The sequence below is a fragment of the Lacerta agilis genome, chromosome 13 (genome assembly GCF_009819535.1).
Source record: "Lacerta agilis isolate rLacAgi1 chromosome 13, rLacAgi1.pri, whole genome shotgun sequence".
In the NCBI taxonomy this organism is placed as follows: domain Eukaryota; kingdom Metazoa; phylum Chordata; class Lepidosauria; order Squamata; family Lacertidae; genus Lacerta; species Lacerta agilis.
This window is the reverse complement of record NC_046324.1, coordinates 17,078,984-17,091,506: the sequence shown is the minus strand read 5'-3', so window position 1 is coordinate 17,091,506 and position 12,523 is coordinate 17,078,984. Positions and strand designations below refer to the sequence as shown.

Here is a 12,523-nt window from a genome sequence, read left to right as displayed (position 1 = left end):
ATGCCGCTAAGTGTAACCACACTTGGAACACCGTGTACATTTCTGGCCATCTCACCTCCACAAGGAAGTTGTAGAGCTGTAGAAGGTTCAGAAAAGAGTAATCAAAATGATCGAGAGGCTGGAGCAACTCCCCTATGCGAAACGGTTGCAACATTTGGGGGGGGGGTGTTGTTTAGAGAAAAGCCAATTGAGTGGGTACGCGATGGAGGTGTCTAAGATCATGCATGGCATAGGGAAAGTGAATAGAGAGGTGTTTTTCTCCCCCTCTCTCATACTTTTAGATCCTGGGGATTCAGCATAGATAATATAATTTGCTTCTTCATGCAGTGCAGTCAAACTATGGAAACTGCTCCCACAGGGTGCAATGGTGGCTACCAACTCAGATAGCTTTAGAGGAGGATTAGACAAATCTTTGAAATCAACACTATGTATGGCTTGGCTACTAACCCTGATGTCTATGTTCTACCTCCACTGCTGGAGGTAGTATATCAAGTGGGGACAGCTGCTGTTGCATTCAGGTTCTGCTTCCAGGCTTCCCATGAACATCTGGTTGACTACTGTGAGGATGCTGGACTAGATGGGCTTTTGATCCAGCTGCCAGGCCCTTCATACCTGCATAGGTGGATATCATAATTCTGCTTAGGTCCCCTTTGTTCTTCAAGATACTACCTCCATCCCAACACCATACAGTAAACAGTATTTCTCCACCCCACCCCCAGGCAACACAGTCTCTTCTTTTCACTGAATCAGGTACCCAATGCACCATCCCCGGGAAGGTTGTTATGGTGACAAGGATGAGTTTCCTGGAGTGAGAACATACGGTGTTCGTGAGACGGATGAGACATACGATGTCTATTGTTATGCAGAAGAAATGGAAGGTAATTGTTTCTTATTTATTTAACACATATACACTCCATTTGCCACCTCAAGGTACTCATGACAGTTGGTGGTCTGCGTCCCTCTTGTGATGCAGCAGAGCCCTGGGTGACTTTACATTCATGAGTTAGCTTCTCCAAGTGCTCAACATTATCATTTTGAATAAAATATACATGCAATCCTATCTGCCCCAGTGGTGGTGGTAAACCTCCGGCCCTTGGAACAAACTTCACCTGTCATGTCTCCCCATTTAGACCACAAAGCCATTTTCTCCAAGCCATGACTACCTGCCCGATATCTGATGTGTGATATGTGATGCCCGGTGTCAGGCAGGTAAATGTGGTTGCAGGGGGGGGGATTAAACTCCCCAGGGGAACTGGCTGACTTTGCAGATTGTAGGATTGAACCCCGCTCCTCTGGCATCAGCTGAGTTGAGTCACACTTGGTTCAGTCACATCAGCCAGTTCAAATGACATTTTAGTGGCAACTCTAACTATATGAATCTCCTTGGCTTTCATCCAGTATCTGCAGACTGTATCTTTCCTACTCATGACATGCCTGCCATTTTGAATCTCCTCACCTCTGTTCTCTTTGACCCCTTGACCCTGTGAACTATCTAAGAAAAGGCCAAGATCACTGTGTAAAAAGGAAAAGATGCGAGCCTTCGGTTAATCCTTGGTTTAAATACTTTAGATTACTGCAGTTTGTGGGAGAGCTTCTCCTGCAAATTCCAAAGATTTCAGAAGCCACAGTAACTCAGATCAGGGCCTTTAGGGTGGCTGTCCCTTTTTGCGGAATAGCAATCCTGTCGAGACACGACAGGTGCCCACTATCTCCACTTTCCAGAAACAGTTGAAGACATTTTTGTCCCAACAGGCTTTCCCAGCTAGATAAATGGGTCTTGACCATGAGTGTCCAACTGTTAGGGTTTTGGGGTCTTGTTGTTTTTTGTGCTTTTAACTATCTTGTGTGTAAATTGCCTTGAGACAGTGGTTCAGAGGGCAATTAATAAATCAATTGTAATAAATAATAATGGTTGTGTGTGGTTGCAGGTAAAGTCTTCTACGCCACCTCCCCGGAGAAGTTCAGCTTCCCAGAAGCTGCAGAGAAATGCCACCGCCTCGGCGCTCGTTTGGCAACCACGGGAGAACTGTACTTGGCCTGGAAGGATGGGATGGATGTCTGCAGCGCTGGCTGGCTGGCGGACCGCAGCGTCCGGTACCCCATCAACAAGGCGCGCCCCACCTGTGGTGGCGGCCTGGTCGGGGTGCGCACCGTGTACCTCCACGTCAACCAGACAGGGTATCCTCACCCCCATTCCCGCTATGATGCCATCTGCTACGCTGGTAAGTGCTGGGTCCAAGTTATTTCTTTGTACTTTCCTAGATGCAAGAGAACAGAAGAATGAGAGCCATGGGCCAGTCTCCAGTAGCAGCCAGTGGGTTATCTAACTTCCTGTCACCATCAGCACTGCACCTTTACTGGGTGGAAGAGGTGATAGGGCTGGGAGAGACATCCATTGTCAGGGACTGGGCTGAGGGGAATGGAACTGAGGAGGAATAGTGGAGGCCGCCCACCCTCACCTTGAACCTTTTAGAGAAAAGGAAGGCAGTATTGATTTGCAGCAGTGGTTTGAGGAAGGTCACAGCTCAGAGACAGGTGAACAGAAGAGTTGGGAGGTGTTGGGGGAACAGAAGGGGGAGACATAGACAGAGCAGCCAGCTGACACATTATCACTGGAAAGCATTCCCGACCCCCCTTCTCCCAAAACCCAGCATGCCTTGAAAGTGGAAGAGCACAGAACTCAAAGACAATTAGCCCCTGGCGGCCACCATAAGGGGAAGTGCTGTTGCTAGGAAGGAAGAGGGGAGGAGCTCAGCTGGAGCAGCACCATTAATTTAAGAGGCAGCATACATGAGCCTCTCACTGTGAATACTGAATAAAGACTCGGTAAGAGCTTCCTTGTCTACTTCCTTGGCTGTCTGCTGTGAGCAGGGGAGGATCAGAATTCACTGAAGCCAGACACCCGTGGAGAGCCACTGCTAGTCAGTGTGGACAATACTGAGCTAGATCTGTCCACTGTGTAAATTTCCTATAACACCGCCCCCCCCCCCCGGTGTAGAATTGTTTCAGGACTTTGGGGGACCTAAGGTTGTAGCCTGGCAATGCTTTGTATTCATCCATTGCATTCATACCCCATGAATCCTCACTCTTTCACCCTAGGTCGCAACTTGGACACGATCATCCATGAGAACTTCACCGACGAGATAATTGATGAACTGGGCAGTGGCTTCACCATCCAGACAGTCACTGAGACAGATGTTGAACTGGAATTCACACGCAATGCCACTGAGGAGGAGGCCCGAGGCAGCATTGCAACCTTGGAGCCGATAGACTTTACCGCCTCGGAGGTAGACGAAGGTTTCACAGCAACACCAGATCTCTTTGTTACTAGCTTCGTTGAAGAGGCAGAGAACAGGACAGATGTGGGGATCTGGGAGGATCTAGAAAATGCCACCTTCTCGCTCCTAGATGCTCTTCCCACCACCGATACCCTGGAGGTGAGCTCGGTGGAAGACAGCTTGTGGACTACCTTCACGCCAGGACTAGAATCCACCTTGCCGTTTACCGGGGAAGATCAAATTGTGCCGGGAACAGCTGCTCCTGATATTGGCCTCATTCCTGGGCAACCCATTTCTCCCGCAGGTATGTGGCAATGCCTAGTGCTATATGCAAATGCAGAGTAACAAAATCCACCTGATTCAGTAGCCCAGTGCGGTCCACATCGAATCACAAAAGAATGTAAGAAGAGCCTGCTGGATCAGGCAATGTCTCATCTAGTCCAGCATCCTGTTCTCACTGTGGCCAACCTGAAACCTGCAAGAGGGACCCGATCACACCTAGAAATGGACACATCTGGCAATTCCAGTTTCCCATTTTTCCAATCTGGTGTTCACTTCTCCAGATTTCTCCATCAGCTAGGAAACCTTCAAAAAAAATGACCTCATGAAAAATTGTCAGCATTTTAGTTGCATTTTTCTGAATATTCATGTTTTTGCATGCAATTGCCCCCAATCTAAAGCAAATTTTGTATATTGATTTCACCGAGACACACATTATTATGCATACTTTCCCCTAATGTATGAATTTGGGACACATTATTGGGCTGGAGAGCTTCATCGCAAAATTCAGAGATGTGAATTTCAAAGAATAGGTGCATTCTTGTTTCCATATTGTTTTAAGAAGTGCAGATTGGGTCAGTTTGCATCAAAATGAAAAACCTAACTGAATTTCTCCTACATCCCTAATCACAAATATTTCAAGGAAAACAGGACTGAGCCAAAACCAGTGACATACACTCATCCTCCAGAGGGAACTGCTTTTAGAATCAGTTTCAGTTCTCTGGAAACACATATTGAAATTGCAGAAATATTAGCACATCCCTAGGGGAACTGCAATGCAAGTGTTGATGGGTTCATACCCAGTTGCCCTTTCAGTTGTTTTTTCTTTTCCTTCAACAGGTGTCATCTTCCATTACCGGCCATCCACCAACAGGTATTCCCTGACTTTCGTCAAAGCTCAGCAAGCTTGCCTGGATAATAATGCTGTGATTGCCACTCCCGAACAACTGCAGGCAGCCTATGAGAATGGTTATGATCAGTGTGATGCTGGCTGGCTGAGGGACCAGACGGTCAGGTAAGGACAGATGATGACTCAGCAAGTCCAGTGGGAAGGTTAATGAGCAGGGTATTTTTAGCCTGCAGGGTACATGCTGAAGTGGTGGGATGGATGCCATCTTCAAGCATTTGAAGAGCTGTTCCGTTGATGAGGAAGCCAATTTGTTTTCTATTGCTGCAGAGAATAAGGATCTGAATTAGTGAGTTCAAATTACAAGAAAGAGGGTTTCAGCTAAAGCAGAGGTAGGGAACCTTGGGTCTTCCAGATGCTGCTAAACTATAACTCTTGCCTTCCCTGACCTCTGGCCATATTAGCTGGACTTGATGAGAGCTGGAGTTCAACAACATCTGGAGATGAACAAGGTCTATGTCTCTGACTTGATGGGAATGGAGTCCAATAGCATCTGGAAGGCAATGGGGTCCCTATCCCTGACTTAAAAGCATCATGCAGTACACGTCTTGTTGTTTAACTCACTACAGCTGCTGCAGGATACATCAAACTCTTGATAATATATTACAGGATACAGTTTCTCTCTCCCCCCCCCCAGTATGTGGAACCAATTACCTAGAGGGATGGTAGGCTCTCCCACACCTGAGGTCTTTTACCAGAAGCTAAACAGCTATCTGCTGAGGATGCCCTATCTCTGAACACACCTTGCCCAATGGTGCCCCAAAACTGGAGCCAGCACAGGGAGCTGCCATGTTTGTTTGTTTTAAAAAAATATTTTTATTCATTTTTTGACAACAGAAAAGAAAAAAAACCAGACAAAAGAAAAAAGAGATGGAAAGAAAAAAAGACATTAAAATTATTTACATCATTCATATACATTTTAACAAATATGCTTAAGTTCTATTACTTAACAATAAAAAAGAAAAAATATAAAAATAACACAAATATCCAATTCATTTTAACAATTCATCACAGAAAAAAGAACTTAATTATATATAAGCATTTGAAGGGAGCTGTCGTGTTTTAATGCTCCTCCATACAGAAACTTCCATCCACATGGAAAATTAGATGTCAGGGGGCATGACATGCCAGGCTGACATGCTAATTTTCTCGGTAGAGGGATTTATTTTAAGGGGGTATTCCAGTCTTGTGAGTCCTCATCTGATGGCTGAAGTTTTGCAACCAATGTATAGGTTTACTGCCTCCCTGAGAACTCGGTGCAATCATACTAGGGAATGATTCCTGAATGATGGATTCACTAGACTCCTAGGGAGAGACTTTTTAGAGAAATGTCCCGTGGAGCTTTGGAAGCAATTATGCAATTCTGTGTCTGTCTCAGAGAACTAGTGGCATGTGCTGAACTCCACCACCACCACCCTCCGCCAACAAGATGTCTTTGCTGCATTTGTCAGCTCACAGGGGTGTTCAAAATTCTTTGAATTGCAACAAGAGAAGCTGCCCACAGTGTGACAGAGCAGACCAGAAAGAGGAAGTGCTGTGTAGTCTGAAAATGTTCCTCATTGCCATGTTTCCCCCAGCATTGAAGACACATTTCCAACATTTTCAAATCATGCAAAAGTGAGGCTTGCTGTAAGTGCTGATCAGTTGACTGACACCTAGAGCAAGCCCATCAGCATTGAAGTTGGGTCCCCTGCCATCATGATGACAACAGGTGATGGACTGTGTGGTGGCTCCGCCCACCTGTCAACATGGCACAAGGCAGGGGGCAGCTCAGAATCCCGCCTGATAGCAAGCTCCTTTGCTCTGCCCTAAGTACTATAACTGCTGCTTATAGAGAGCCGGTGTGAAATAAGTGGCTAAGATTTTGCAAATCCCAGGGCAAATTGCATGCAGCTGCCAGTCCCAGTGTCAGTATTTGACCAGATGATTCTTCTAAGACTGGAATGGATCTTGTAAGATGATGTTTGCTGTGCCACAGGCATGCATCTCCTAAAAAATAATAATTCTATTTTCCTTAGAACTATCGTTTCTTCTCATATGTAATAATAATAATAATAATAATAATAATAATAATAATAATAATAATAATAATAATAATAATTTATTACTTATACCCCATCCATCTCCCCAGCCACTTTGGGCGGCTCCCAACAGAATATTTAAAACAAGGTAAAACATCAAACATTAAAAACTTCCCTAAACAGGGCTGCCTTCAGGTGTTTTCTAAAAGTCAGGTAGTTGTTTATTTCCTTCACATTTGATGGGAGGGCGTTCCACAGGGCGGACGCAGATTTAAGCATTTAATGCAACTAAAATACATACAATTAATAAATGAATGTTCATTTAACTGAGTGGCATTGCTGGTGATCTCATTTCTGCTATTGCTACTACCTCTGCCATCAACGTATTGATCTACATTGGGGAAAGGCTGTGGTTCAGTGGGAGAGCATCTGCTTTGCGTGGAGAAGGGCCCAGGTTCAATCCCCGGCATCTCCAGGTTGGGCAAGGAATATCTCCTGCCTGAAACCCTGGAGAGCCACTGCCAGGCACTATGGAAAACAATGAGCAACATGGTCTGCCTTGTTATGAATCAACTTCCTATGGCCACTACTGAGAAGGTGATGTTTCTCATGTGGCCAAGCTAATTGATCTTACAGTCATGCCTGTGCAATTGCCGCATCCATTCTGCATTGTGAGGAGACATTTCTTTAGCGTGGCGGCACCTGTACTTCGGAGCTCCTTGCCTATTGACAACTAAGCAGATGCCTTTGGTGAAAGTTTTTAGGCACGTCCAGCCCTCAAGGCCTTTTTTTGCAGCCCTCAGCAACATTTGACACCCTCCAGCCCTTGCACTGCCTTCCCAAAGTTGGGTAATCAAGGAGTTGGTTTTTGGGAAGGAGGTGTGAGGGCGCTGGCAGAGTCCAAAGTCCTCCTATCTCCTTCCCAAAGTCTGATTTGCACTTTCCCAGCCCTGGGAAGGAGGAAGGAGGGCTCTAGGACCCTGCCAGAGCCTCAGGCCACACTTTGGGAAGGCAGTGTGGAGGCTGGGGGGATGCCAAATTTTTGGCTCGGTCTGCCCCACACATGCCAAGGCTGTCTCCAAAGTATTCTTGCACCCCGCTTTGTATGAAAAGTTGGGCTGCCCTGTTTTAGACACCTGCTGAAAACTTTTTTGTTTTGTTTTGCCAAGCATAGCTAGAAATATAATTAGTTACCCTATATTTGTTTCAAAAGTTTTATTGCGTTTATATTTGCCTTTAGCGGTGGAGGTTTCATGCACATTTGTTTTTAATTGGTTTGTGGATCTTAGCTGTGTTTTATTTACAGCTTTATTTTGCACACCATGCAGAGAGCTCTTTGATCAAGGGGTTCCTACTTCTTCTAAATAGATAGGTGAGATCTTGGGTAAAAAAATTAACAAATGTCCTTAATGGCCAGGTACCCTATTGTGGTTCCACGGAGCAAATGTGAAGGAGACAAAGATGACATCCCAGGGGTACGTACATATGGCATGCGCCCAGCATCTGAGATGTTTGATGTCTACTGCTATATTGAGAGACTGAATGGTAAGTTTTCTTCCATAATTCCTGCGTTGGAGGTAAGGGAGTAAAGTGCATTTGAATGTATTCATGCGCCAGACGCAGTGCCAGATTTACATATAAGCTAAACAAGCTATAATTTAGGGCCCCACTCTCTTGGGGGGGCCCCAAAAAAAATTAAAGGAAAAAAACCTCTGTGTGTATATTTCCAAAATATAAGATAAAAAACAAATAAAATTAAACCTACATACAGCAACAGTGTTTTGTGTTGTGTAGGCTCCTACGATGTAAGTCATGGGCCCTGCCTGCTAGCCTGCTCCTTAAAATATCACTGCTTTGCTCATTTCTATATATAGGGTGCCTGCATTCTGCATGTACTGGTTACATGGCAACATGTAGCATGCAGCTGCAGACTGCAGTGCTGCACAGTTGAATGTAGGTCAAGCTGTTGTACCTGTTATCTAATATTAAAGAGTGCTTGTAGACTGGTGATCAGGCAGCATAGACTAAGGGTATGAGTCTTATGCCTACTGATTGATTTCATGTAATACTTAATTTATTTATTTTGATCCCATTATAAAACTACTGTAGAAAAATATTCGTCTTTATTATTTAGTACGCCTATGTTATTATTTACTAGTACGTACAGTTCCCTATTACCCCCACTTGCTACTACAATACTATATATAAATATTATAATTATTCAACACAAAAAAGTGACAATTTGTTGTTGACAAAGGACAGCTGGACATATAAAGGGCCCCATTACCTTCAGTAGCTTAGGGCCTCATCAAACCTAAATCCGGCCTTGCCAGACATGTTAATATTCTGGTCGCCTCACCTCAAGAAAGGATATTGTAGAGTTGGAAAAGGTTTAGAAACGGGCAACCAAACTGATCAAGGAGACGACGCGCCCACTATGAAGAAAGGCTACAGCGCCTGGGACTTTTTAGTTTAGCGAAAAGGCAAGTAAGAGGTGGCACTGTAGAAGTTCATAAAATCACACCTGGCATGGAGAAAGTGGTTAGAGAGAAACGTTTTCATCCCTCTCCCATGGCACTCATAAACATCCAATGAAAATGAATGCTGAAAGATTCGGGGCAAGCAAAAGAAAGCATCTTTTTCATGCAGCATGACTATGGAACTCACTGCTACAGGAGGCCACCAACCTAGATGGCTTTGGAAGGAATTAGACCAATTCATGGAGGAGGGGACTATTGATGGCTGCTAGCCATGATGGCTATTTCTGCTTCTATAGTAAAGGGCTGAATACAAGTTTCCAGAAACTGCAGGAGAGGAGAGTGGTCTTGTGCTCGTGTCCTGCTTCTGGGTTTTCCACAGGCATCTGGATGGCTGCTGTGAGAACAGGCGGCTGGCCCATTGGCCTGATCCAGCAGGGCTCTTATTTTTTTCTTATATTCATGGGAAACAAATCTGAGTCAAAACGAGGGGCGTTGTTTCTGTCTGCCCTGTATAAGTCACATGCCATGGCAGTCCATCTTCCATCAAGTGGTTTAACCATTTTTAATGATCAGCTTGGTTTGCCAAGCTGTTAGACTATGCCGAAATGGCAAAACTGACCGGAAAGCTCGGGGATCAAGAAGACAAAAACTTCAAGAAAGAATGAGAAAAAAATTATAATTTACTTAGGAGACCACTGTAAGCAGATGAAAACATTAGCAGGATTTGAATCTAACTTGCAGTGTAACAAATACTATGGGCAATATGGATAGATACAAAATATAGTCTATGAAATGATATGCAGTTGAAAATGTTGACAATAGGACCCATGGAGGGGATGGGGGAAGTCTTGAGATTCAGAGAAATCTCCCTATATGGATATGTATTTGGTTTTGTTATAAATTTATATTTGTAAGGTCAAATAAAAACGATTAAAAAAAACAGCAATTTTTAACAATCAAACTCTCTTCCTGGGGAACCTTTCTGAGGGGAATAGGGGTCTCCTAAGAATTCTCAGTACCTTTGCCTATATTTCCCATTTTTGGATTTTTGGAGGAAGCCATGACTGTTTAAATTGGGGTGACGATGCTTTAAATGTGTAGTGCAGGTGGGACCCGCATTAGTAATCTCACTGTCCCCCATGGTGAAATTTCATCACTTACGTAATTTGCATATTTAATTACATAAATTATGTTCTCATTACATTAATCCACCCCACGTATTTCAGTGCAGAGGAAACGCAATGCAAATATAGAAGAATGTAATCAATCCAGTACCATTTGCGGACTGAAAGCAAAGGTGAACAGCAATCATATTTGCTGGATTAATTTATGTTCCACACATGGCACAAATAAGGGAATGTCAGCCTTTCCACCCACCCACCCACCCACCCACCACCATTTCCATTTCCATAGGACCTCTCCAATATATCTAGCCAAAACTCACACTTACTATTTTATCCCTAGGTGAGGTCTTCTTCGCAACACAACCAGACCAGTTCACCTTACAGGAAGCTCAAGAATACTGTCAGAGCCAGAATGCCACACTGGCTTCAACTGGTCAACTCTATGCAGCCTGGAAGCTGGGTCTGGATAACTGCCGGGCTGGCTGGCTGGCTGATGGCAGCCTTCGATATCCCATTGTTCACCCACGTCCTGCGTGTGGTGGGGAGAAGCCTGGTGTGAGGACCACCTACCTGTACCCCAATCAGACGGGATTCCCTGATCCTCAGTCAAAGCACCATGCTTTTTGTTTCAGAGGTACTGTCTGGGAGAGTGCTGTTGCGATCAGGTCATGCTCACAGGCTTCCCACGGGCATCTGGCTGGGCTCTGTGAAATCAGGATACTCGGCCAGATGGGCTTTGAGCTAGCAGGCTCTTCTTATGATGTCCTCGTGTCTCTGTGACTCATCACAGAAAGTTTTTCAAGCACTACAGGGCCAGAATAATACCACATAATGTATTCCACTGGGAAGGGACGCAAGTGGCGCTGTGGGTTAAACCACAGAGCCTAGGGCTTGCCAATCAGAAGGTCAGTGGTTCGAATCCCCGCAACAGGATGAGCTCCCGCTAGAGAGCCAGTGTGGTGTAGTGCTTAAGAGTGGTAGACTCGTAATCTGGGGAACCGGGTTCGTGTCTCCGCTCCTCCACATGCAGCTGCTGGGTGACCTTGGGCTAGTCACACTTCTTTGAAGTCTCTCAGCCCCACTCACCTCACAGAGTGTTTGTTGTGGGGGAGGAAGGGAAAGGAGAAGGTTAGCCGCTTTGAGACTCCTTCGGGTAGTGAAAAGCGGGATATCAAATCCAAACTCTTCTTCCATAAGAGAAGAATGATGTGAATTGTTTTAAAATGGTGAGACTGTAAGCCACTTTGAGTCCAAGCCTGGGGAAAAGGCAGGATATTAATATTGATAGTGATATTGGTATTGGTATTGATCTTGTTAATAGTTTTATTATTTGTACCCTGCCCATATGACTGGGTCGCTCCAGCCACTCTGGGTGGCTTCCAGCATATCCAGAAGCATAATAAAACACCAGACATTAAGAACTTCCCTATACAGGGTTGCCTTCAGATGTCTTCTAAAGGTTGTATAGTTACATATCTCCTTGACATCTGATGGGAAGGCGTTCCACAGGGAGGGTGCCACTGCCAAGAAGACCCTCTGTCGGGTTCCCTGTAACCTCGCTTCTTGCAGTGAGGGAACCGCCAGAAGGCCCTCAGAGCTGGACCTCAGTGTCTGGGCTAAGGATGGAATAAAAATAATAAAAATAAATAACAACATCAAGAACAACAACAAACAATGTAAGACTTTTAGCTGAGGAAATGAAATATGGGGGTCATGATAGACTAATGAGAATTACCGGTACATTGAGTAGAGAATTATTCATTCAGAATTGAGGGTATTCCAAAAATTCTCCCCACACTAAACAGGGAGGACATAAGACACCTGAGACAGACAGTACACTCTTGGATTATTCACTGTGATGTTTTTTGTCTTTCAGCTCAACCATCTCAGTATGAGGGCATAGAGGAAGAGCTCATTGCAGCCCAACTAGTTCCTGGGGTCGAGGAAGTCCCTTCTGGGGAGGAAACAACTGTGGAAATGGAGTTTGCCACTGATTCTGAAAATCAGACCGAGTGGGGAACAGAAGTATTTCCAACAAACATATCATTGTTGTCTGGTATGTTGGGCTCCATGGTTATAACTTTGCAGCCCTATTCAGAGGTGGCTCCAACCGTGTGCTTCCTATGTGTGATGGGCATAATGATGCATGTAGACCAAGGGTGGGGAATTTATGGTCTCCACTCCAGATGTTGTTGGCCTATTAGCCATACTGACTCAGACTGGCAGGGGTTGGAGTCAACAACATCTGGAAAACAAGTCCTATGAAGAATGGTTGAAGGAAGCAGGGGAGAAGACAAAATTGAGGAGACATGATAGGGCTGTTCAAATACCCAGAGGAACGTGACACAGAACAGGGCAAAGATTTCTTCCCTGATGCCCCAGAGAACAAGACTAGATCCAAAGAACTTAATTCACGGGATGGCAGATTTAGAGA

The 12,523-nt window shown here is 44.9% G+C and overlaps 1 protein-coding gene across 7 annotated transcripts in view; it reads left to right on the top strand.

Annotated features, from left to right (window-relative positions):
- ACAN (aggrecan) overlaps positions 1-12,523 on the top strand; it is an 81,993-nt gene that overhangs the window by 42,471 nt on the left and 26,999 nt on the right. For all 7 annotated transcript variants that reach the window (XM_033167359.1, XM_033167362.1, XM_033167363.1 and 4 more), the window contains 7 exons: positions 751-878; positions 1,929-2,222; positions 3,100-3,582; positions 4,398-4,572; positions 7,903-8,030; positions 10,430-10,723; positions 11,966-12,145. In XM_033167359.1, coding sequence (XP_033023250.1) covers positions 751-878; positions 1,929-2,222; positions 3,100-3,582; positions 4,398-4,572; positions 7,903-8,030; positions 10,430-10,723; positions 11,966-12,145 — 1,682 coding nt within the window. The remainder of the gene's footprint in view (positions 1-750; positions 879-1,928; positions 2,223-3,099; positions 3,583-4,397; positions 4,573-7,902; positions 8,031-10,429; positions 10,724-11,965; positions 12,146-12,523) is intronic.